General features: G+C 47.6%; 1 protein-coding gene across 1 annotated transcript in view; it reads left to right on the top strand.

Moving 5' to 3' along the window:
* Positions 1 to 26,956, top strand: part of ALK (ALK receptor tyrosine kinase) — a 693,423-nt gene that overhangs the window by 612,410 nt on the left and 54,057 nt on the right. The window contains exons 10-11 of the mRNA XM_066378600.1: positions 9,219 to 9,313; positions 9,483 to 9,611. Coding sequence (XP_066234697.1) covers positions 9,219 to 9,313; positions 9,483 to 9,611 — 224 coding nt within the window. The remainder of the gene's footprint in view (positions 1 to 9,218; positions 9,314 to 9,482; positions 9,612 to 26,956) is intronic.

A 26,956-nucleotide genomic window follows, 5' to 3' on the forward strand; every position in this document is an offset into this window, starting at 1 on the left:
AGAGATGTATTTCTTGCTCATGTGAAATCCAAAATGAATGTGCTGGTTGGTGGGTGGCCTTCCATCTGGTCATTCAGGGACCCAGGCTCTTTCTCCCTGCGGTTCCACCCTTTTATCCAGTTTTGGAATCCCTGGCATTCGGACAGCCGATGGAGAAAGAGCATGGGGGTGGAAGGCCTTGTATAGGAAGATTTTTATGAGTCATTGTTTCAGTTCATTGATGAGAATTCAGTCACATGGCTACACTTAACTATAAGGGATGCTGGAGAATGTAGTCTAGCTGTGCTCAGAAGAAAGGAAATGGATTTAGTGAGAGGAAAAACAGATGTTGTGTCATGATATAAGCCAATGTGTACAGTCCCCATCTCTGAACGCCTGTCATAGTGTCACTTGAGAATACTGATTCCTTATTTAGCTACTCTGAGCATTGATCAGTCTTGAATCTGGACCCCATACACAGAGATTCTAATTCAGTAGATCACATATTGGGCCTAGGACTATACCTATATAATTCCCTAGGTTATACTGATGCCTGACCACATTGGGAAGTCGCTGGCATGAAATGTCAAATTCAGCTATCTTGTGGGCAAGATAGGAAATTAAGTAACTGGAGAAGTGTTATTACCTGTCACATTGCCAGCAAACATATATTAAGCCCCAACAAGTGCAGAAGATGGAAGAGGATGTATGACCCAGCCTCTTGCTGCATCACAGGGCCTCTTGCTGGGTCACAGGGAGACAAAGCATATGCATTGAGGGGCAAACAGAAACACAGAGAGCCATTGTGCAGGGTCCCACAGAGCACGGCCAGTATTCAAATGGCACAGGGACCTCCCTGTGTTGGGGGGGTTGTCATGAAGAAAATGGGATGATTACAGGAGGGAACTCGAGGAAAATTTAAGTCTTAGGGAAATGTAAACGGGACAGGCCATTCCAAAGTAGCGTATCAGGATGAGCCGAGGCTTGGAGCAGGATGTGGTACGTGACTTCAACTAGGCTGTGGCAGAGAATCCTGAGCAGTCACCCTGAGAGAGGGGGAATATGGATAGTGAACCACGTGTTTGGACCCTAGGCTGTGAGGATAGAGAGGCACTGAGCACAGAGATGGGCAGAGGATCAGAAACCAGAGCATGGAGACTGTGGAAGGCTCTTGTGAGGGACCAAATGTAAAATGATGTGTGCCTCAAAGTGGAGCTCAGAAAGGGGGAAGAGGAGTTGGAGGAGAAGAGGTCCCTTCTGCTACTGCCTTCCAAATGGCACCATGGCCCAGGACGGCATTGGGTCGGCCCTCTGAGAAGAGGGGTAAAGATGTGGCTAGTGGCTCAGCAACACAGTGTGCAACAAGGCATTGATATATACCAGTCAATCATTCATAACTCCGGGAGGATCTGGCCTTGTTTCTTTCTCAGAAAATATCCCAGATCATTGGAGCAGGGAGTAGATCAGCAATTCTGAGCTTTAAATCCTATTTCTAACACTGATTTTCTGTGACGTTTGGGACAGGTTGTTGCTTCTGACTGCTAAGTTTCCACAATCAAGAATGCAGAGCAGTGAGACAGATCCAGCCTATGAGCCTGGTTTAGGAAGTAGTTGCTCCAAATGGCAATAAGTGAACCCCTTTAGAATAATGGGATGTTCAGATCTGCTCAAGATTTTCTTGATAATATCCACAGCTCAGTTTACAAGTCAACAGATGCCTATGTTTTTCATAACTCTTAATTCCTCTGAAAATGTAGCCCTGTGTTTTCAGCCCCTTCTCTCTTCAGGCATGAAAGGTTAGAATTTAAGGGGTAACTTAGTTGCTGATCTTTGAAGCAAAGCAGAGTCCAGTTCTCTACATGCTATTCTCCAAGAACCTCATTGACATTCATGGTGTTCATCCTGACCCCCATGCAGATAAATCATTGTCTTTACTTCCACCTGCGTCCTAGCCTGGGTTTCCAGCTGCCCAATTGGCATCCCACCCCCACCTTGAACATAACTCCCACAACCACACCTGCCCCTGCATGGCCACTGCTCTACCGTTCTCCTAGGCATTCAGTTTTTCAAAGTCTTTCTTGACTTCTCTCTCATAGCTCAGATTCAATATTTTCCCATATTGTGTATATCAGTCTTTTTCAACCGCTATTCTGTGGGGTAGACTATAGCTCTATGAGGGAAGAACTAAAAGGGACTTTAGAGATCCCCTAGACAGTGAATAATGTGAATTACAAATTCCTCAAGGTCAAGATCCATGTGTTATGTATCTCTGTACTTCCAGCTGTAGACATGGTGCCTGACTCATACAAAGTGCTCAAATAATCTTTGCGCAAAGGCAGAGAGAGGGAGATAATGTAACTTATAATACTACCTAGTGAAACATAGTTTATTTAATGTAATATAAAACAGAAACAATGAACTTGAATCTCCCATGTTAAAGAAAGATGTCCAGTGTGAAAATACCCACGTGACAGATTTTTTTAAAGCCGAGGTGGTTCTGACCAAGCTTCAGTGGCTCACCCAGGGTCCCACCAAGTATACAGCCCAGTCTTCACTCCACTCTACCTTTTGAAACTCAGCCTCCTCCAAACAGAAAAGGCTGCTGATTCACCCACATAAAGATTCTTTTGTGAGGGGAGAAAAAGCCATTTCTCTTGTATCTTTTCACCATTGGAAATGCCACTCTCTGGCACCATCTCAGCCCTCCAAGCTACACCGCAGCAGAGGATAGTGGAAGAGGCCAGTTTTGGGGATGTGTGTGTGTCTGAGGAAGGCGGAGTGGACATGGGGACTTCTAGGAGAAAAACGGATGCAGGCACTTTCTCGCTCTGGACAGCCCGGCAGGTCCCCAGTTGCTCCAAGGGACTCACGTACATCCCCATATTATGGCGTACGTAAGAAACTAAGTGAGATTAAAGAATTTCGATACTTCTGAGAGGGATAAGGAGAGCAGTTGCCTGGGATGTGAGAGGCCTGACTCCCCACCTCATCCCCACTGCTGTCCCTGTGGAACCAGGCAAGTCAAATGACACTCCCAAGAAGTTCCTGCTCTTTCTTCTTTGCTGGCCTTCCAGATGTAACCTAGCTTTGGTACCTCTGATAGGAACGCCCTTCTCCCCCACCCCCAAGTATTGTACATTACTTTCTCTCCCCAGGTTACTGCATACATTGGAGCCTGTGGGGCAGGTATTCTGTGCACAAGCACCTCCCCTGCAGGGCTAGGGCTCTGGAAGCAAGTCATCCGCCTTCCTCCTTTTCCCCCTCAAAGCCTGGGGCTGGGGAGAGCTCAGTATACTCTACTTGACCCAAAATAAAAGCATGAATGTGCCAAATGGGACCTTGCTAGAGAAGGGCTTCTTCCACCCTGCAGCCTGGGGGATGCCCTCGCGGAGGGCTTTCCTGGTTGGTGGTGTGCCCGGGCAAACATGGGAACCAGCTGTCCTTTAGTCCCAGCCTCCAGAACTGAGCGCAGCCAGCCAATGTCTGGAAGCCTGGGACCGGAATGTTGAAGAGTCTGAGTGATTCTTCTCCTTCCCTCGGCATGACTAAAAATTCACTTTCTCCCTTATTCTACCCCCGAGGGCTCCCTGCTCATTGTGAAAAGTCTCTGATGTCCCTTGGACACCCTGGAGTCATTCTCGGTGTCTTCGTGACATTAAGCCCAGAAGGGAAACCAAGTCAGGAGGTGGAAATTATGTATACTTCTTAGAGTGAGGGAGAAGGTGCTCCCGGCTGAGTCTGGCCTGGACTGCGCCGCCGTCCCCGCTGCACTGCGCAGGAGCGGAAGTCCGAGACTGAGGGCGCACGTGTCCAGACCAGCCACATTGTTCCCAGCCAAGGCTGGTCTCAGGAACCCAAACTGGCCATCGGCCCCTCCTCTTTACCAGTAATGAAGTCAATTACGCAGATAATAGGACAGGCTCGGCAAGGCTCTTTCATCACATACATTATTCTACTAGAAATGCAGGCTGCGACCCAAGCTTTGTGACAGTCCATTTTAGAAGACTTCTGCAGAGCAAATCAGGTGTGCAGTGAGAAATTGGAAAAGGTGGTTTCCTCTGCAGTCTGCCAGCTCCATTCTAAGCAGCCGGAGCCCAGACGAGCCCAGCTGCGAGAAGGGATCGGCGCACCCCCTCCTTCCAAGCCCACTGAGTGGTTGACGGGGAATCTCAGACATGGTGCCCATCTGTCAAATGCCTTTTACCAGTCCAGAAATTCTGTCTTGCCCTCTCTCCAAATCATCCCTGTTCCCTCAGTCCACATTCAGACACACACTTTTTTTGTCAGCTACTTAAAATCATTACGTGAATTTAATTAGGTTTGTCAATCCCTACGGATGGCAGGGTGGCAAATAAGGCATTACATTCAATGTCCATTAACAGTCTGTTGTCTGCACGAGATCGAGCATTTTTTCGAGCTGTGCGTGAGCAGCATCAGCACTTTCTATGCAGAGATCTGCCCAGTGAGCCTGGGGGATGCCCAATTCCCAAACCACTTCTCTAAGCCTGGCCCACTGCCCAAATGGCCACCTCCCAGAATCCCCTGGGGCCAACTCGCAACAGGCCTCTTTGTAAAGCTGAACAACACAGAGTCAAAGGATCGGTTCTTCATGAAAAGCCAGGCTCCAACCAAGACCTCTAGACAGGTCTATTTAGGCAACAAGCTTCCAACACCTCTGGCTGGAAAAAAAGAGAAAAGCAACAACCTATTCAATTAAAAGTGTCTTCTTTAGAGAAACCAAAAGAGCTGAGCAGGTGTAAATTATTGAGGGCCTGGGAGGGACATCTCCAATGCCAAGGGCTAGAAAGAGGGGGCTCAGTTGCCATGTTCATAAGTGGCACAGATCAGGAGGGAGCTGCCCACGGAGAGGGAGGGCAAGGCCTCTAGCCATGGGGGCTCAGCTTCCTGTTCCCCCACACAGCTCTGGCTTTGGGGTAGGGGGGCAGAGTCACCTGTGTGTTCGTTAGAACCACCTGGCCCCTGCGATCCTGGCAGTAATGGACCTGGTTTTCCCTCAAACCCAGAGCAGTTCACCTGGTACGTGTTAGGACTTTGCCTCAGACCCAGAGCCCTCCACCCACTACATGCTAGCACTTTGCCTTGGTCCTAGAGTGGTCCGTCTGGGGCCTGCTAGAACTCAGGACCTGAGGCATGGCTGACTCTGAAGAGTAAGTTGGTAGCATCACTTTTTGGCGGGGATGGTGGTGAGGAGGAAAATCAACAGGAAAGACTGGCTGGGCTGAAAGGACTCTGAGAGCCTGGGGAAGTCACCCGTCTCTAGCTCAGAGATGTGAACAGAGCCAGAGCAACCTCTTCTTCCCCTAAGGTGCTGATACTGACCCAACTGGGTGCCATCAAAGTGGAGAAGCCCGAATCCGGGTGGCCCAGGCCACCTCTCGGCCAGTGCCCCCATGGAAAAGAAACTCCTAGATTGGTTCTGCTGCCCCCTTCCTACCCCATAACCTACCATCCCCCATCCCCAAACTGCCTCTGCTTCACCCTTGCCCTCCCCACACCCTTTGTCCCACCTGTCCCTTCCTCGTAGCTGCTGGAGTCTGGGGCATGTGGGGAAGGGTTGGCTTCCTGCGTAGATAGAGGCAGCATCTCATGTTTACATCTGATTCGACATCTGATCGAGTCTTCCCTGATTGTTGTGAGTGTTCCTGACTCAAAATATGTGCAATTCCCAGTGTCAATCAAACGCTTTTAAACAGCAGCTGCCACTGCCATTGCCTCACAGAGCACTTTAGAAACTCTTCTGCTTAGAAACCGTTCCAGCCCTGGCTTGCATCATGTCATCCAAGCTAAGGGCGGCTGGTTAGATCTCTGTAGCTCTAACCCCTCAATAATAAAGAAGGTAGGAGGGGAGATGTTCAGTGAATGGGCTCATTTAGGGGGAAATAGGGATTTTTATCCCCTCCCCTTATGCTTGATAGGCACACATATGTAATTACTGGCTCAGGCACCCCAGGCCCCAGGGATGGCACACACGTGATGAAGCTCAGCACTGAACTCAGCGCCCAGCATGGCCCCTTGGCCTACGGGAGTCAGGCTAGGAGATGACGCAGAGCAGAGAATCAGAGAGGTGGGCGGCGGCCCCGACCCCCTGCTGTGCAGGAGCACAAGGTAGCTCTGGCCTCTGATAGCCACCTGCCAGGATTCTTTGCACTCCCTCACCCAGGAAACTGCTGTAAAGAGAACAAGATAGCCGTAGTAGGGCCCTCGTTGGCCACTGGAGAATCCTAGGCCTGGCTGTGTCCAAGGTTACGTAGGCTCAAGCCAGGAACTCATCTATGGACCGTGTTCCCCATGGAGATCTGGGGAACCAGAGCTGTAACCTTGCCAACATTCGGTGAAACCCGCTGCAGGTGTGTGAAACGCACGTGCCTCTCACCATCTGTGCCTCCTTTTATACCCCTCGCTCGAGCCAGCGCCCTGTCTTGCTCTGACACACTCCTCACTCCATGGAGCTCCTCCATGGCCCTCTCCTCACGGCCTCCCCACCCCCACCCCACATCCACATCTTTGAGGACTTTTCTCTCTTCAACACCAACATAAATGCCACTTCTGTGAAGTGCTTCCCATCTCCCCGGCCTGGTGGAATTCCTCCTTCCTCTGAGTTCTCAGAGCATTGTATCCACATCTCGTGTGGCATTTCCCTCCTTCCACCATATTCTGCGCTGACATACATATGCACCGTTCACCTCTCCTCTAGACTGTAAGCAACTTGAATATGGTGTTCCTGTTGGATTTATCTTAGACTCCCTCATAGGCCTTAGAAGGGGCCCAATACAAGATCAGTGTGTTTGAAATGAAACCTGCTTGATAGGCACTTATCAAGCTCATAATGAAAGATGCCTCCCACTTCCCTCAGGCACACTCACCCAGCATGCCCACATGTCCCAGAGCAGGATTTGGGGATTTTCCACTGAACGCTTCTCAATCCACACCCGACCAACCACCAGCCTTCTTGCTGGTCTATCCTGACTAAAGGGGATAGGGCCTGAAGGGCACCAGTGGGCTTGGCCATGGGTACAACAGATTTAGACATTTTCTCTTTAGAATTGAACCAGATTCGGGTGCTCTAATTCAGAATTGTAAACAAGAGGAATTATTTGTGAATGGCCAGATTTCACAAGATGGATAAAAGCATAAACAATTTTGTTACATAATTCAATTAAGAATAATCAATCACAGCCTGACCGGATGGTGCCATAGTGGATAGAACATTGGACTGGGATGCAGAGGACCCAGGTTCGAGACCCTGAGGTCACCAGCTTGAGTGCGGGCTCATCTGGCTTGAGAAAAAAAAAAAAAAAGCTCACCAGCTTGAACCCAAGGCCACTGGCTCCAGCAAGAGGTTACTGGGTCTGCTGAAGGCCACAGTCAAGGCACATAGGAGAAAGCAATCAATGAACAACTAAGATGTCGGAACAAAAAACTGATGATTGTGATTGATGCTTCTCATCTCTCTCTGTTCCTGTCTGTCTATTAGACAAAAGTTTACTTTTGACTTCAAGTCTTTCCCTACAGGAAGCAGTAATTGTTCTCTGGCTAGGAATAACCAAACCAGTGTCTAAACCACATACGTGATGATCAGAGGTTGTCTGCTCAGGGGCATAAGGGGCTTCCAGCCCAGGTGGCAGGAGGGCGGTGCTGCCCTCCACACGAATCATGAGTGAGCTTCCTGTCTCCCGCACGTTTCTCTCCCAGGGGCTCGCCCATCTGGTAACAGGTAACATTCTGTGTCCTCTATCCTGCCGTCCCCACACAGCAGTCTCCACTCCCGCCAACGCCCCGCCTCTCTGCCCTTGCAGTCCCTAGCTGCCAGCATGCTGCTGTCTGAGTTCCCTCTCTCTCCTTTTCCTTCTAGCAGCTTTATCAAGCTATAATTTGCAGACCACATTATTCACCTGATTTAGTTGTACACACCAGTGACTTTTAGCAGATGTGCAGAGTTGTACAAAGAGCATCACAATCTAATTTTAGAATAGTTTCACCACCCCTAAAAGAGCCCTGGTATTGGTTTACAGACAATACTGTGGTCCCAGCTGTAGGCAGCCATTAATCGGCTTTCTGTCTCTATAGATTTGCCTATTCCAGGCATTTCATAGACTATAAATGGAGCTACTTATATGAATGGAATCATGAGGTCTTTAACTTATTGTTTGGCTTTTTTAACTTAGCATCATGTTTTTGAGGGGCATCCTTTTCACAGCCTGTATCCTAGTCCATTCTTTAATACCGGAGAGTAGCATTCCGTAGTATGACCATTCACATGTGGTTTATTCAGTCGCCCGAGACAGGGGTTCCCTCTCTTGATGTTTTAACATCCACACAGAGTCTGCATACACTCCTGCAGGGCATTCTGGATTGACTTTCTGAGGGGGGTGGGGAGATTTTAAAGTTCTCTGGCAACTCTCAGGCCAGGGCAGGAAAGAGCTGGTTGGCTGACAGCCTTCCAGGAGGTTGGCTCCCCAGGAGACAAATGAACCCAATGTGTTTTCTGTTCCTCCACCCTAAGCCTTCCCTGGCTACAGCCCTAGGACTTGACCCTGCAAGGCTATGAAAGAGGTGGGAGCGATAATAGTGCAGTGGGCTTCCTGTTAATCCTTGTGGCCCACTCTGTGTTGTTTACAAACATCCACAAGTCATTTAATATTTAACAACCAATTGGGCACTACACAGGCCAACCTCAGGAGGAACTGACGCGGGACACCACACCCCCGCAGTGTGAATGGTTGGCCTTTTGGTCACTGGATACTGGGGAAACCAAGGGGCACCAGGGAAAAGCCCGGCTGTCTGGAGCAACAGGTGGGGAACTCTCAAAGGACAGTGGCTCTTTATCAGTTGGTACAGAAGCATTTTTATATTTTAACAATGACTTCAACTTTACCAGGGAGTACCAGCTGAATAGCAAGCCTAACCATTTCTACCTACCCTGCACACCCAGAAAGGGAGAGGTCTCCTCAGAGTTTCCAGGAGTCCCAGACCCAAGCCCCAGACTCCATTGTCCCATAGGGGGTGACACACAGAACAGCCCCTCAAAAAAGGGCAGTGCTCTGTGCTGGAGTAGCAGGGGGTAATGTGGATGCTGCCGGGGGACAGCCACTCTGAGACAGGAGGCTGATGAAACGAATCATGAGCATGGTGTCAGCACCCATCTGCTGGCTGCTGAGTCCTAAGACACGGCCAGGGCGGGCGGTTCCTCACACACACTCCTCTTAACACACGTACAGGTTCTGGCTGCAGATTGTTGCCTGGTGGGGACAAGGATCCAGAGCCACCGTGGCTTTTGACAATATCTCCATCAGCCTGGACTGCTACCTCACCAGTGAGTTCACCCTGCCCCTGGCACTTGCTGCCCAGCCCCGACTCCCCCAGGCCTCACTGTCCCTCCTTGACCTCGGCCCACTTTCCCCGACCTGCCTTGGAGCACACTCCTCCCTCTCCCGAGAACCGAGCTTCCCTTAACTCAGCTGATGGGGTCTTCTCTGTTCTAGTCAGTGGGGATGACAAGATGCTGCAGAACACAGCACCCAAGTCCAGAAACCTGTTTGAGAGAAACCCAAACAAGGAGGCGAAACGCTGGGAAAACGCACCAAGAGAGAACCCCATCTTTGACCCTACAGGTAAGGGATCAGCTTACAAATTTGAGCAAGTCAGTTTTTGTTGCAAAAGACAGAAGAAAGCTATGTGCTATGATTGGGGTGGGGAGCTAAGTTTAAAGAATTACATATTGATCTATAGAAAGTACATTCCCTACACTCTGGCTAGGGAGCTCCAAGAGGAAGCTATCTGCTTCTCTTAGGACCTGGGCAAAGGGGGCTTCTGGAAGCGGAAGTTGTGCAGAGGAGCCTCTGTCCTCCGGGTCCTGGATGCCTAGGTCCCGCCCCAGCCAGGAGAACCAAGCTGGAGCCCCCTCCTCAGCTCTGTCCCTTGGAACCAACCACTCTCCATTTCCTGAACAAATAAATCAAACCTTCCATCAGGTTTTTTTCCCCTCACAAAGAGGGTTGGGCCCAGGGTCAAGGTTACCTGTTGCACTAAAGGCAGGCTAGCCCATCAGGGCTAAAGCCCCAAAAGCCTCAGGTTTGACACATTTCCCCACAGTTTCACTCCAGGCCTCCTCAGCCTCGGGCCCTAAGCAGTGTGACTTCTTAGCAGAGGCAAATTAAGGTTGGTTGAGGCCCCGGGCGCAGAAGAAAATATTGGGCCCCTTACATTAGAAAAAAATGTAAAGTTGGGGTTTTGCGGGGCCCTTCAGAAGTTGGGGCCCAGGGCGTGTGCCTTGTCCACCTGCCCTTAAATCTACCTCTGCTTCTCAGCCACTCTTTGTACCAGAGGAAATCTCAGCAGGGTCAGCTCTGTGAGCCTAGCCCGGAGAAGCTAATGGAGGCCGTGGGGCCTGACACCAGCAGGTCAAGGGGTCCCCCAGGTGAGCGGCTGGGTCCGGGCACGTGAGGCCTTTCCCAACATGAGTAACCTGGAGGAGCAGGTGTACAGTACACGATTCACCCACACTCCTTTTCCTATAACACGTAATTCTTTACTAAAATAATGACAATTAAATGATAAATCTTTCATTTCTATTTATAAATGTAAAATCCTTGTTTAATGTTAAATACAAAAAAAAAAAAAGGTAGAAGCTTATACCTTTCTACTAAATTCATTGACTCTCAACATATTTAGTAAATATTAGCTTTGCTTTGCTTTTGAAGACATCCTCTCCTTTCTCTCCTCCAAAAAGCTGCCCCGTGCTGACTCCTGCCTGATCTAGCAGCCACCAGACCAGGGAAAGAGTTCATTGCTTTCCCATCACTTCTCCCCTTTCCTCTTTCCATCTTTAACCAGAACCTCAAAATACCTTTGTGTTTTTCCACATAAAGAGGAACTTGGCCTCATAAACTGCAGTCTCTGTTTTCCAACCCGGACTCGTAGCGCATGGTTCGTGGAAACGTCTTAACATGAGGGAGGCAGCCCACTGTGGATGGTTCAAGGGCCTCCTCACCACCCCATCCCACCCACGGCCCTCCATCAACCACTGCCTCCTGCGAGAAGTTCCGGGCATGCTAAACAACATCCAGGCCACCGCCCCGCCTGACCACCAGCGCTGATTACATAGCAGGGGGTCCAGAAACACTTATTGATTGACCGGTGGGCACTTAATGCTTGCGCTCAGTTCTCATATGTTGGCTGCTGGCTCCCCTGCTGCCAGCATTTAGGAATCAGCCATCCACCCTGCCTGACTCACGGGTTTATTGCCATATAACTCCCACTGTCCCTAAAAGGCGAATCGATCAGGGCCTGGCCAATGGCCATTCAGACTAATGAAATCACACAGCGACTCAGAAGCAGAGATGCTCCCCTACCCCCTCCAGATAAAATTAGAAGCGAGTGGCTGCCTGAGAGGCTGGAGGTGACAAAGGCTGGAACGCTGCTTCCTGTACCATGCAGCCCCTGCCTCCGAGCTGAAGTGACGGGCAAGTGGCTCTGGCTCAGCCTTCTGTCCCCAGACCCCTCCTGGAGTAACCCCGGTTCAAAGGGAAGAGGACACTGCGCTTTCGTCGGCTCCTTGGGAAGGCTTTAGAGAACCGAATAAAGAGCCAGTGCTCTCCCATGGCCACATCTGGGCACAGCTCAGGCGAGGGAGAAGATGAAGGAGAAGATGGCAGGCTCCCAACCCGCTTCCCCGCTGTGTGTCAGCCTTGGGAGCCTCTCTTCCCCAGCCTGACAGCTCTCACAGCCCCACCTTGCTGTAGACCCTACTGGTGTGTGCGGGGTGCCTTTGTCTTTATCAGGAGGATTTATAGGGGAGGGGAGCAGGGCCCCCTTCCCCCACCACCACCAGACAAAGTCCACTGGGCCCTCCGAATCAGCACTTAGCCAGGACTCAGCCCCGTGGTTCAGGAGAACAGGCCGGCCACCCCCGTGTCCACGTTGAGGCCTACTCCTGCCGGCTTTGATCTGGACCCAGCCAGTTCCCACACACTCCCTCCGAAGGCAGAGCAGTGCTCAGAGATGCTGAGCAGAACAAGGTCCAGTTCAGGAGCTCAAGAAACTCACAGATTAGAAAAGGAGAGTACGCGTAGACAAATAATTAAAGCTGAGTTACACGCCTACAGTGAAAAAAGTGTCAGGCAGAGGAGGAGGGACCTGGGGGAAGAGAGGTCCAGCGGGCTCATGGGAGGCCAAGGTCAGGACCACGCCCACTCAGAAATAATCACCAGGGCAAACGCTGGCCTGGCACCCATCCCCCACGGCCCAGCACAACAGACAGGGTCAGCTCATACTCTTCTGCAGCTTCTGGTCAGGGGAGCCAAGTGGTCTGGGAACCGGCAGATCATAGCCTGCAACTTGAAGCTTCACCCAAAGTCGAGCTCCTACCTGGGAGGCCCCAGGAGAGAAAGGGAGGACTGGGGCCTGGGAGGGAAAGGAAAGGGATAATCAGTGAGCACGCCTGACCTTGGGCTAGGGTGACCCATGTGTCAAGTCCTCACATCCTCACTGTGGCCCAGGGACAAGTGCTGCGGTTCCCATGATAGGGGTGAGGAAGGTGATTGAGAAGGATGGAAGTGGCCCACAGCTGCTCAGGGGACCGGGATGTAGCCCTGAAATCTTCATTTTTGCAGCCAGCTAAGCTGCTTCTGAGAAGCCAAGTCTCCAATCAGAGGTCAACACCAAAAATGGAAAGGCGGGTAGCACGTCCCAGAAGAGAGCCCCTCCATGACCAGTAAACAAATCAATTGTCGGAGGAGACAAGATAATAAGATTTTCTCCTGAAGTTCAGCGCTGTCCGTTTCTGCGGGGCTGGAGCAGGGCAGCTGGTGGCCTTTCAGCTGTGCTCTTGGCAGGCAGAGCAGCTCCTGGAAACGCAAAGGCGGTTTCGGAAGGCAGTCACTCGCAAAGCTTCCAAGTTTCCCTAAATATGCCTCGCTTCCCCAGCCAGTCCTCCCTCGAGGGCCCCTCGCCCACGGGGGACTGCGCCTCCCGGCAGGGAAGGCCCATCCAGGTGCCTTACAACGTGTTCTTGGAAGCCTGAGTCACTTGAGCTAATCAGGAAAAAAGTGAGAGGGAAAATTACATTTGTCAGCTTTGCACATAGAATTACACTAACCAAATGGTTGGGATAATGCAATCACAGAGCTCCAGAGCACTCTCTCTCTCGCTAATGAACATTAGGGGTGAGGAGGTGCCAGCAGGCTCTGCCATCCTGTCTCTCTCTAAAAGCTGTGTTAAGGACAAGCAGGACCCACAAGGCCCGGTGACCCTGCCTCAGCTTCCTTACCCCTCTCCTACAAGCTCACCGGGTTGTGTAGGGAGAGAGGAGGTGAGTCAGCTCGGTTTCACCGAGAATCAGCCTAAACCTGGGGCCCGACCCACAAGTAACCATAACTCATAGGGTCCTCGCTGCAAACCACCGTCTTGCCTCTGAGTTGGTTGGTGACAGTTGGTTTGCCATTTTCTGAGTGCACTTCTCTTGCCAAACTGGGGTGGGGGCAATTGAGAATATGTAAGATCATGAAAAGAACACCGGAACTGGAGCCCGAGCCACTGGGCCGGGCCATGGCGAGCCTGCACCGGCCAGCCATGACCCTGCGGCAGTCCAGCCTCCTCACGCCTGCCATCCCCTAGTCTGGCACCTGGACGCGTCAGCGAACTCGCAGGCAACAGAGCTCGTGGAAGAGCGGCTACTGTGAAAACAGACATGGGCCGAAAAATTGGTATTTTTAAAAGCGAAGGTTTGAAGTAGGGCGTCTCCTGGTCCCCCCGCCCCGACCCTGCTCATGGTTCTGAGGGGCGAAGGGAGAGGCGGCAGGGAGCCAGAGCTTCATTTGGCCCACCTCTCTAATTAACCCCTGGCACCGCTGATGTGCCCAGCAGTAAGGGTGACAGACTGTCCATTCTCACATACGCCCCTGAGATTCATGAACAGTTGCCAATTCCAATGAGAAAGTTTTATGAGTTTCATATAAATTGATTGGGTCTATTTCTGCTAAATGCATTATCCATTCACCACAGAACAACTATTAGAGTTAATAGAATTTGTAGCTAGAGCCATTGCGTTCCGAGCATGCCCTTCTAGGGATGACGGCATGGTTGGAAGGCAGGCTCAGCGCACTGCCCTTTCATTCCGGGGGTCCTAGTTTCCATCGCGTCTGCGCAGGCCCTGCATGCCCAGCCACGCCCCCTTCAGCAGCACGGCCAATAGGAAGGATTTACTCAGTTCCTAAATAAATAAATACATTCTAACCCAATTTCAAAAGTCCTGCCATCTTATCCCTGTTGGCACTGCAGGCAACCCCATGCCAGGTCAGGGGCAGAGGGAGCTGGGGTTCCTGCTGTAGCCATGGCTGTTCACTGTGTGCCAGTCTGGGAGGCAGGAGGCCCCAGGCGTTGGAAGGACAGGGGGCAGGTAAGGGTAGGAGGGCCGGGAAGCACCATGCACTCTGAGGGGACTCACACTCGACTGTTGGTTTCACTACATCGTTAACAGTGTTCCCCAGAAATGCCCAGGGGCGGGACCAGCAGTGAGTGCGTCGGCCGTGGGTGGCCTAGATCCAGCCCAGGGTTTCTCCATGTATGCCCTCACAGCATCTGCTCTTGTCACCTGCCTGGAGAAAGGGGACCACCCTCAAGTGCTGCTCATTAACAATACAGATTCCTGGGCCCCGCAGATCTGTGGAATCTGAATGTCTGAGAATGGGAGGCCAAACTCTGCATTTTTAATGAGCTCTCAAGGGAAGCCTGCTTTGAAACAAAGTTTTAGGAACCCCAGATGGCAGCTCAGCTTCCTCAATACAGATGAGGAGCCTGGTTCTTGGGAAGCTGAGGAGGTGGTCTCAGAGCCACATGGCATACATGTAAGGTTTCAGCTCTTAGACAGCCAAGGCACGCATGACGCCGTTTCCTCTTTACATGGCAGTAAGCACCAGTCACTGAGCGGGGCTGCGTGCCAGCAACTGTGGGCAGCTCTTTCGTGCACATCGTCTCATTCATTGATACTTTGGCACAGTCCCCTTTTACAGATGCAGTAACTGAGTCCCACAGAGCCTACATAACTCTGCCCTAGTTATACAACTGATGCGAAAAGCTAAAGAATAGGTTTTTTTAAGTCACGCCGAACAATTTTCTAAGCCAGATAACATTTGGAAGGGCACAGTTGTGATAAAGAAATTTTAAAGGAGTCCCACTGTTGAAAAGGCCTCCTAGAGGAATCTCTCATCTCTGGAACCCTGTTTCTAATGTCAGTTTTTGCATAAACAGAGCACATGTGCATCTTTACTAATATTCAGAACAGTGCTCTAGGCACACAGTGCGCCCTCGCACAAATAAGAGGGCTGATAATTACAGCTAATTGGCGTCCCTCTGTGCCCCCCAGCTGTCACTGGTGCACGGATGGCCCTTTGTTGACACCCATTCAATTGGGGGTAGCAACTCTAAGAGATGGGCAGGCATGGGGCCACAGATACGATCCTTGGAAACTGTTAGGACACTGATCATTTTCCTGCTCAGCTGGTCTTCTGTTTCACCAAGTGCTTCATGTTCTTGCTTACTTTACTAATTTTGGACTCTCAGCTATTTATAGCAAGCAAACTAGTGGTGACGCAGGAAGCTCCAGCTTTAACAAGGCTCATGGGCCTCCTGCCACTGCGGCAGGCTGGCACCCTCCCAGTTAGGATGTCACTCTTCATTTGGGTGCGTCTCCTTCCTCAAACACGACTTGCTCCAGGAGAGAGGTGGCGTGGAACTAATTCATGATTCGTGATCCCCATTACTCATGTTAAGGAGTCTCTCAGCGCAAGCGGCTGTGCACCTAGAGACTGGTCAGCCTCCCTAACGGTGGCCAGCACCAAGCAAGGCCCAAGGGCTGCTTGGTTCCCGAGGGAGAGAAAACACGTCCACAGGGACCTAGTGATGGTGACAGGTTAGAACTGAAGGAGCCCCAGGCAGAATGCCCACCTGCAACAGAGCTTCCCAGGGGAACGTTCCCTGTTTGCAGGTTGCCTCCTTTCACCTGTACATGTGCACCGTTACTAAGCACAGTCAGTGTATCTCATCTGATCCTTCCAGGACCCCCAGGGTCCCCAGGTTTAGACATCACTATCAGGAAGCAATAGGGCATAGTTCCTAAGAACACAGACTATCTTTGTTCAAGTCCCAGCTATGCCACTTAGTTTAAGCCACTCCTGTCTCCTTCTGTGCCTTTGTTTCCCCACCTGAAAACATGGTGCTTGTATTCTTACTGTTTACAGCTCATAGGTTTGATGAAAGGAGCATATGAGTGAATACGTGAGCCATGGCTGTTTCTCCTATTTTAGAATTTAGGAAACAGAATCAGAAAGGTTATATGACTTGCCCCCCCCCCTCAGTGAAGTGCAAAGCCAGGCTCCAGACTCGCTTCAGTTCACTCCAAAGTCTTCCCGCCCTAACCCCACGTCCCCTGGGTACAGCCCCAAGTGCTGCCCAGATGCTGACCGCAGGATGGGAGAAGCTCTTGCTGCTTCCTGATCAACCTATTTGTTTCCTCTTTTCATTTAGGAGATTTGATGCAGCATTCAGTGCAGAAAACATCATTGCTTTCTAGTCAGTGTTTTCACAAGTCCCTGAATCCCAAGTCTAAAAAAAAAAAAAAAAAAAATACATAGAGCTGAGTTTATTTATTTATTTATTTATTTATTTATATTTTTTGAGGAGGAGAGATAGTGAGACAGACTGTCACATGTGCCCCGGCCAGGATCCACCTGGAAACCCCATCTGGGGCAGTGCTTGAATCAACAGAACTATTTTTAAAGCCTGAGGCTGATGAGCTCAGATCAGCTGAGCTATCTTCATGGCCAGGGCCAACACTTGAACCAATCAAGCCACTGGCTGAAGGAAGGAAAGAGAGAGAGAAATGGGAGAGGGTGGGGGAGAGAAGCATATGTTGCTTCTCTTGTGTGCCCTGACCGAGGATCAAACCCGGGGTGCCTATATGCCAGGCCGACACTCTCCCCACTGAGCCAAACGGCCAGGGCTGAGCTGAATTTATTTTAACTAGCATGTGCTATGTCCCTCTGTGTCAAACCCCGTGCTGCTGCGTGGGCTGCAGCTGGGACTGAGCCGAGTGCCACTTCGGAAAACAGTTCTACCAAACCTGGTTTCACATAAGCCCCATGTGAAGCCACTGTTACCCCAGCACAGGAAAGACTCCGGTTCCCTCTCCTGTTTCTCATCACACACCCTTGAAATTAGGACAGGACTTTTACTCTGTGGCCCCAACTTTATCCTGCCCTGGAGGGTGAGAAGGTCTTCATCCAAGATGGGCGCTCTACAAATTATACTGAACAGATCATCCTTTTTAAGAAGAAATCCAGTGTCCTTTCAGAAAGCCAGGAATCAATAACGTTACTTTAGGACTGGCTGACCCTGGATCCCACTGGAGAAATATGTAGCATTTTCCAACTCTGACAGACTCTAAATCACCTCGCGAACCTCCAGTCTAACACTGTAGACTAGTGGTTGGGATTATGGCAAGCTGGCGACAACGTGCCTTAACGCCATGCGTGGCTCCTCTCCGCAATGGAGAGCACTCATTGTCTTTCCCGGCTGGCCTGAGAAAACATGTTGTTTTCTCCCATTTGCTCCAGTGAAAGGTTACATAAGAGGAAGACAATAAATGATCCAGGAACTCCGGTCTCAGCATGCCTTGATTAAGATCATTTAGCTTCCAGACTAGCCGAACACAAAAGGCCCCTCCATGCATGCAAGTGCATTAAGCACTTATTATTTGAAAAGTCCACTTTTAATTATCGTCCTTCTCCCAGACTTGCTGGGTCTGCCAGCAAAACAACCCAGCATCCCCTCGGAGCCTATTCAGTTCTCCGCTTGTTGCAGCAAAGCGTCCGTGGTCCTGGACAGATGCGATTTAGTTTCAGTTCATCTGGGCCTGGAGCTGGAGAGAGGAGCTAGGAGGAGAAAGGCTGAAATGTGAACTCTAGATCACAAGAGGGGATCCCTCCCACTTGCTCCTTCACTGCAAAGAGGAAAAGCAACAAGAGGTGGAGTTGCCTTACCCATCGCTGCGGGAGGCGAGAGGGTGCTGGGAAGAGCTCGGCACAGCCAGCCCTCCACGTTGGGTGCTCTCACCAAAGAGAAGGAGGCCAAAGGACGTGCTGGTTGCTGGGCAGGGGCTTTGGAGTGACTGGATGGTTATTGCTTTGTAACAGATGACCATAAATGTAGTGGCTTAAATTAACACACATTTGTTATATTAGTTTCTGTGGGTCAGGAAACCAGCAACAGCACAGCTGGGTCTTCAGCTTCATAATTTCTCATAAGGTGACAATCAAGGTGTCAGCCAGGGTTAGGGTCTTATCTGAAAGTGCAAACAGGGAGGCAGTCACCACTCTAAGCTCACGTGGCTGTTGGCAGTTCCTGGAGAAGCCAGTAAGGGCAGAGGGGGAAGGAGGGCTGGGGGAGAGAGAGGGGAAGTATGAACAGGGGTGGGCAAAAGTAGTTTAATAATAAGAAAAATACAATAATAAATGAATAAATAATATAAGAATACACTGTGTTTTGTGTACTCACAACTATGAACTTACTTTTGCCCACCCCCGTATAGAGAGACAGCTAACAAGATGAAAGTTACAATCTTATGTAACACAATGGCAAAAATGCCTTTGCTGTATTCAGTTAGTCAGAAGCAAACCACAGGTATGCACATACTTAAAGGGAGGGGATTATGCAAGGATGTGACTACCAGGAGGCAGAGATTATTAGAGTCTGTGTTAGAGCCCACAGAGACAAATAGTCACAAAGCACCTGCTGAATGCCAGATCACAGCAAGATAAGTAGATCCTCAAAGAATCCTAGAGACCAAAGTTCCAGCTGTGCAACTTCAGGAGAATCAAGTACCCTGGACCTCAGTTGTCCCCTCGTCCATATAGAAGGGATAATAATTACCTGCCACAGTCTTTCTCAGAGTTGGCTATTGGAGTGAGCAAATGAGATCATTTCTAACAGGCCTTGAAAAGTACAAAAGAATATATTAATATCAAATGTTCTGTGATATTATTAGCATTGTTATTAAAATGAACCAACTCACCCATCCTTCCTATATTGCCTTCTATAGGTTCTCATTATACTCACATTCCTCCTCCTTCCCAGCCTATGAGCTGTGCACTCCAGTTAATGCATGTGTGTATGTTCTGGGTATATTTTCTCAATAATGATTGCAAAAGTTTCAAGCAAATTCCATTTTCTAGCCCTTTAAACCTTGCCATGTTTAAAAAAAAATGGGGGATAAGCATTTTGCATTTTGAATTCTCTCTTGTTCTATCAGTTCTCCCAATCCAACGGATCATCAATTTGCAATTAAAACCTTCAAACTCCACTTGGGGGAAATAAATGACTTGTGTGAGTGCTAGAAGATTGTCCAAAAAGACCCACTCATCGATATAAATTGAAAGAGGGTTTTAGTCTCTTAAATTTATCAAGATTTTGGTCATAACAGGGACTCCAGAACTTTGTCCAGGAGATTTTTCAAACAAATCCCAGCTGATTGGATCTGGGAGGACTGATTTGGTTTTTATAGTGAATATTGAGAGTTACGTATAATAGTGTGAGAGCAAGTTTTATTCATTTAATTATTGTTTATTGAGTAACTGCCACTCTGGCTGCATTGCAGGCAGGAATAAGGGAGAAGTATCTCTTCCCTTCTTCTCTCTCAGCCTCTAGTCTTATATACTTGGTCTTCTCTTCTTGGTCCACCATTTGCTTCTACTTGCTCCACCCACTACTTGTCCTTCTGTCCTCGATTATTTGCATTCCCCTCTTTTTCATGTGTCCCTGCTCTCCAGTTTATGTTAGAGGGTCTGGGACCCGGACCCAGGAGCCAGGACATTTGTTCTTCCTAGCTCCAAATCACTAGACCACGTGGGCTGCCTGCACCTCCACCTGCCCATCTGCCAGAAGTGTGACAGTTGCAAAGGCCTTGTAAGGATTTCCTCCTTCATGACTTACAACCAAACAATAAGCGAGAACAACTAAGAATGAAGCAGAGGGGGGGGCTGGCCTTCCACACTGCTGCCTCTCTCTCAGGAGCCAGTGGACCTTACAACAAGCAGCAGCAATCCTGCTAATCTAACCCCGGTGGCCAAGCATCAGCCCAAGGCTTTCTCTCTCCCATCTGGGGACGAGAGCAAAGAAGGGAAGAAATCAATGACACTTTCCGCCCAAGTGGAGAAGAGCTTGGATTTGAACCACCCCCACTCCCCATATAAGCCTCCAAACCAAATTTATTATGTGTAACCAGCAGATGCGTGAGCCCACAGCTCCCATGTCAATATCAAATACTTTATTAACACAACTCTGGCCTGGGGCCAACTTGGGGATAACCAAATTAGCCCCAAGCCGTCCCTTAACTTAATTTTTACAGTTCTACTTTTAGGAGAGTGTTTTTTCCTGTGACCTTTCTCTTCTGTCATATGTTACTGACTTTCCCTCGGGGAGCAGAGGGTGACTGAGAACACGGCACAGCAGCGGTCACAGGAGCCATTAAAACCCCCCTCAGATTGCCAGGTGTCATTGCTATTTAGGGTAATTCAGTTCTGGAAGCACTTTTATCTCAGCATCCCTGACTCGTTGCCCTGTTGATGGGGAGCTGACTCCCTAGGAGGCTCCTCTCCCTGTAACGATGTCTGCCTCCCGGCAGAGGGGGACTCGGCCTCTGGTCTTTGTTCCTGGGAGCCCTCAGCATTGTCAGGCATCCTGGCTAGGGGACCGGTGTGAGAGCAAAGGAGACAAAGACGTAAACGTGGAAAAGCAATTGCGTGTGTGGACACAGCTAGTTCAAAAGATAGGGCTGCCGTTATAATTACTGATGTTACCGCCTGCCAACTTCTCATCAGAAAAACAAAAACCAAGATAGAAATGACCAGAAAGCCTTGGACAAATGAATGAGGCATGTATGTTGTTGCGTGCACACGAGCACATGCATATGCTCACAAATAAATTCCATCTGAGAAACAAACGAGAGCATCCTGGGAGACTCCTCAGCTGAAAACGGCGGTGCTGAACAAGCAAGGCGCGTGTCCCGGGCCCCAGGTTTGCTCTGTAATCGCAGCCATGTTTTTACTGTTTCTACATGGCTGCCTGTCTTATGAGATAAAAGTAGTTGTTCTTCCTCCTTTCCTATCTGCTGCCCTAGCATGGTTTTACCTGTGTCCTGACATGGAGGTGCTGCGTAAATGCACTGATATAACATGATATAACAGCAGGTTCTAGGCCATGGTCACTGGAGATGTCAACGAGGTGAAATCTGAAAAACCCTGCAGTCCCAGGAATAGAAATGCAGGTTGGGACTGCCCAGATAGATGGCATTAAGGGTTAATCATAGCAAATGACCTCAAGTGATTCCTACACTAAGGTTTTATCAAGGATTCTGGGACAATGCAGTGACGGCAGGGACAGCATAGTGTTTTTTATCTCTCTGAATCCTTACATCAATACAAAGCAACCACATGTCAAAACTGAAAGCCCATGGAGAGATGCAGCAAAAGGTTTTATAAGATGTGCCCCTCCAACCTCAAAGTGCAAGTGGGCGAGGACAAAGCACAACCACAAGACCTGCACAGCGTCAACACTTGAACAAGGGAAAATGAGCAGCAGGGGCCTACCAACCTGAGGACAGGAGAAACCCAGAGTGGTTGCTGGGGATGGCAGAAAGCCAGTCTGAGAACAGCGTCTGAAATTGGGAGAGGCTTTGCCCAGCTCAGTGGCATGTGAGTGCCAGGGACCCGTGGTAAGATCAGAAGGAACCAGAGCAGTCTGGCCACCAAGCCTCCTTTCCAGGAAAGAGCCCACACTAAGAAGAAATGTCTGGGACTGAAATCAATACCGAGTAAAATAGGGATAATAGAGGCCCTGGCCGGTTGGCTTAGCAGTAGAGCGTCGGGGGACCCGGGTTCGATTCCCGGCCAGGGCACATAGGAGAAGCGCCCATTTGCTTCTCCACCCTCCCTCCTTCCTCTCTGTCTCTCTCTTCCCCTACCGCAGCCGAGAGCGACCCCCCGGACAGAGCATCGCCCCCTGGGGCAGAGCGTCGCCCCTGGTGGGCGTGCCGGGTGGATCCTGGTCGGGCACATGCGGGAGTCTGTCTGACTGTCTCTCCCCGTTTCCAGCTTCAGAAAAATACAAAAAAAAAAAAAATAGGGATAATAGAGACTAAAAAATTAGAGGGTTTCCAGACAAAAGTGGGGGAAAGAAACAGAGCCAGAAGCCTAAAAAGGCAAACTGCTGTGTTTTTAAACACTATTTAAAAGAAGAAGTAGAATAGAGGAATCTCTGTGAAGTTAGAAAATCTCCTGAATTATAAAAGTTCTAGAAAACGAATTTTATATAAAAATGTGTAACAGATAAGTTTTTAAGATCAAATCACATACAAAATTATAATAAGAATGTTAAAAGAGCACAGAAGACAGACTAACACCTGTACAGAAAAATGAAAGCATACCAAAAAGACATGCCCACAGAAGAGAGCAAAATTACAACCTTCTATTTCAAAATGAGCTAACTGACAGTAAGACAATGATACAGGACATAAAAAATAATGTGTCAGTATTATAAAGGATGGGGAAATAGGTGGTAGAATTCATAAAAGAATGTAAACTAAAAGGAAAAAATAATTCAGAGATTAAAACTAAATTGCAAGAAACACAAGAGCAAAGAAACACAACAGTTAATGCCTGACAGGAAATAGAAGGTAAAAAGAGAAAAAAAAAATTTTAATAAAAAATATGACATATGTTAAAGCCAAGCAAAGAAGATCCAACATATAGATAACAGGAGTGCCTGAAGACAAAAAACAAAGAGGTGGAGAAAAACAAAAAGCTAAAGCTGTACTTCAAGAAGAATGTTCTTACTGAAATTACTTATTAAAAGATTGCTCCATGTATCTGAGAATATTGACACAGAAGGAGCAATACCAAGGAATATTCTAATAAAATCACCAAACCTTCAAAGAAAAAAAACGCTTTAGGCACCTAAGAAAAAAAAGCAAGTGATTTATTAGAGAATAAAATCTAGATTATCATCAGGTTTTTACAATAATACTTTATGCCAGAAGAAGATAGAGTAGCACATGGCACAAGCGTAAAAAATATTATCAACATCCAAGAACTCAAAAAATATTACTCCCATGTGTACTTCCTAAAGAATCTACTTGAAAACAAGCTTCAGACAACCAAAATGACTACAGATATATCAGCATGACCAATGTGAGGATCAAACCCATGGTACTTACAGAAGGAAGACTGAGGGCTAAAGAGGAAAAAGACCACATGTAAAGCAATATGCCCAAAGAGTAAAGGTAGATAGAATACAACTTCAAGGAGTTACAGGAGAATAGAGAGCACATACATATGTATTTTTTAAAATTTAACAGATTTCCATTTTTATATTGATGATGGTATTATTGTATGTAGTAGTATTGTTACTCTGATACAATTGTGTGTATAATGAAGGATAAAGTAAATGAGTAATTATAGAATATCCTAATTCTATTAGAATATTCCCAAGAACCAAGATTCTCAGTGTAGAAAAAGAAATACAGATTAATATAGAAGAGGTTAAATTTAAAACTCTGTAGCCCTGAGTTTGAATTAGAAGTATCCATGAGAGCTCATGAGGAGGTGTCTTGTCATATACACGTGTGTCTGTTTCATAGATGTGTATGTTTATACTGATACACAAGTACATATATATGCACATATATATTTTCTAAGAAGCCTGCGAACAATAAGGGTCTATAGGCTTCAGATTGTGCAATTAAAATATATTGCTCACAAAAACTAGGATTTATTTCAAAATGAATATGAAGCGATAAAATATCCCTGATTTTTGTGAGCAGCGTACCTTTTTCCAAAGAAACAAAAGCTTTGGAGAAAATGGCTGAATCCAGGTCTAGAGGAGGTACATTTTTATCATCCCAGATAGCAAGGAAGCAAAAGAACTCAGGAGACTTACCCCTGACCAAAAAGGTGACAACATGAGCTTCTAAAGGGTAACGGATTAATTAGAACTCAAAAATATGTTTAAATTCAAAGATTCATATCATATATAAACAACTAATTGGTCAACTTTAGAGAAGGATAGAAAGCCAATTCATTATCTTGAAAACTATAAACAAGGAGAAAGAATTGAGTATTTATCCTGTCTCTCTTATATGGGTAACCAAATAGTAAATGAGAAGGAAGCATCCCTCCACTAATAAATAAATGTTTTAATAAATAAGAAAAAAGATGTAGTTTGAGTATCATTATTTTGCAACTCCCAATAAGCAAATGAGCCTATGCATTAAGCTTCAACAACTGCTACCATCCAAAGAAAAGCAGTGATCAGATACATAGAAGGGGGCACTGCCCATTGTTTAAGGAGTTGAGACAGAAGGTAGAAATGTTTTAAACTCACAATGGCTACACTATGTACATTATTTCATTTTGCCCTAATAGGGAGAAAAATTATTAATTTTCATTATGTATTCAAAAAGGGTTAATTTTTCCAGTTTACAGTAAAGAATGGCATTGTCTGCATTATGGATGATGAATGATTATATTTACTTGGATTTCGGTCACAATTTTATATAATGGGATCTGTGATGGCCATCAAAATGGTTCGATAGTGGCCTGGCCAGTTGGCTCAGCAATAGAATGTTGGCCCAGTGTGTGGAGGTCCTGGGTTCAATTCCCGGCCAGGGCACACAGGAGAAGCACCCATTTGCTTCTCCACCCCTCCCCCTCTCCTTTCTCTCTATCTCTCTCTTCCCCTCCTGCAGCCAAGGCTCCACTGGAGCAAAATTGACCCGGGCTCTGAGGATGACTCCATGGCCTCCAACCCAGGCAGTAGAATGGCTCTGGTTACAGCAGAGCAACGCCCCAGATGGGCAGAGCATCACCCCCTGGTGGGCATGCCGAGTGGATCCCAGTTGGGCTCATGCAGGAGTCTGTCTGACTGCCTTCCTGCTTGTAACTTCGGAAAAATACAAAAACAAAAACAAAACAAAAAAAAATGCTTCGATAGGCCACAGGTCCCATGAAGTTCAGCTCAGTCAACAAATGGGGTAAATTTCCATTCCAAGGAGCAGAATCAAATGGTACAAAAGGTCCACATGAGCCATTGAGTGCTCTTCTGTGGCACAACCACTAGGCCTTGGACATGAGGCAGATCCTTATTATTGTGACTAATTGTGATAGTTGAGAACTTATTTTCCTTTGTATCACACTTTTGTTCCTTTGCATTCAGTTGAGCAGATGAGACGGCTTAGCAGCAGTAATAAAATCAATACAGTCACTCTCTAGCCTATTATTATTACTTTCTTTAGCATTGTGCTGCATATTACTAATTGATTTGTTTCTTCTTAGAGGATTCTACAATATACTTAAAGTAAAACCCAGTGCTTAATGGATTTTTCTTTACTCAAATGTCTATCACCAGTCAGTATTTTGATGTTTGTGGGTAAAATTTTGAAATATATATATATATATATATATATATATATATATATATATATATACACACACACACACACACACACACACACACACACACACATACATATATAGACAATATATATAATATAAATATACAGATATTCAGATATATAAAATACATATATATAATCACACTTGTCTGATCAAATGAAATACATATTTATATATAATTTTAAATATATATTAGATATATACTTTTTTTATTTCTAGGACTGAAGTAACTAAATGAGCCACCAGCCTCCATCCAGATCGGTGAGGCTGAGGCTGAGGCTGCCCCTGAACCCTGGGTGTGTGCTACAGGCTCCGACTGGGCCTGTAGAATAGTCTTGGAAGAGCAAGAGATCATGGGAGGAGTAGATTTTTCAACCTGTTTATTTGAGCTCTTCTTTTTCTCCCCACCCCCATCCTCATCCTCAACTCACTAAGTTTACACTCCCAGGTGCTGCTGGCGAGGGGTCCGTCCACATTCACAGACACTCCCCTGGCCACACTTCCTGTCGTCAGCAACAGCCCAGCCTTGGGTGTAGGCATTGCCACAACTCACAGTTTTAGAGTTCTGAACTTCGCAGGGACCTTTCATATCCCTTGCTTCCTGTAATCTTAATGCCAATCCAGCCCCTTTTACAGATGAAGGAGTTCGATCCAGGTCCTATGGTCAGTAAGTGATGAGGCTGCCCCCAAACCCAGGTGGAATTCTTGTCCTTCCACTTCACCCCCCCCCCCCCAGTGGCACAGCCCATGCACAGGACCTGGGCAGGAGGGCACATCTGCTAAATGCCTTCATTCAAGAGTTAGAATTTTGAATTAGCAGGTTACCCCTTTATAATACAAATGAATAAGAAAATTAACATGCAGCCCTCCTTGTCCTTGAAACAACGGTTTCAGAAACCAAATAGAAATCAACGTCTTAATTTGGAAAAAAAAAAAAAAGAAGGAAAAGCTTTAAAAGGTGTTGAGCACTCAGCTTTGAGTAGCTGTATACATAGGACTCCCCACTAGAACTTGGGTCTTCTGAACTTGGACCAGGGCAGTGTCACTAAAGTTAACCACAGCTGGCCAGGTTAACAAGACTGCCCAGTGTAATCTCAGCCGCTTGCTTATAACTAGTAGCTTATATTAACCTTTCATTTTTGCTTTTTACATCATTAAATTATTTGAAAGTTTTCCAAAACATTTCACTTTAACATTTTAGTGAACAAAGTTGTCTATGCCCAAATTAATCTTTCCATGATTTCCTCTATATAGGTAGAATTCAGCTTAACCTCTTTAAAGAGAAGTGATTTCTTCAATCCAATAATGAGCCTTTTATATTTGAAGTAAAAGCCATTTATCAAGAACATAGTTTTTAAAAGTTTTTATGGGTTATAAAAAAGTTAGAATTCCGGCCAACATGAACTCTGACAACTCCCCAAGATACAGCCTGCAGGGCTCAGCGATAGAAAGTTTGA

The sequence above is a fragment of the Saccopteryx leptura genome, chromosome 3 (genome assembly GCF_036850995.1).
Source record: "Saccopteryx leptura isolate mSacLep1 chromosome 3, mSacLep1_pri_phased_curated, whole genome shotgun sequence".
Lineage (NCBI taxonomy): Eukaryota > Metazoa > Chordata > Mammalia > Chiroptera > Emballonuridae > Saccopteryx > Saccopteryx leptura.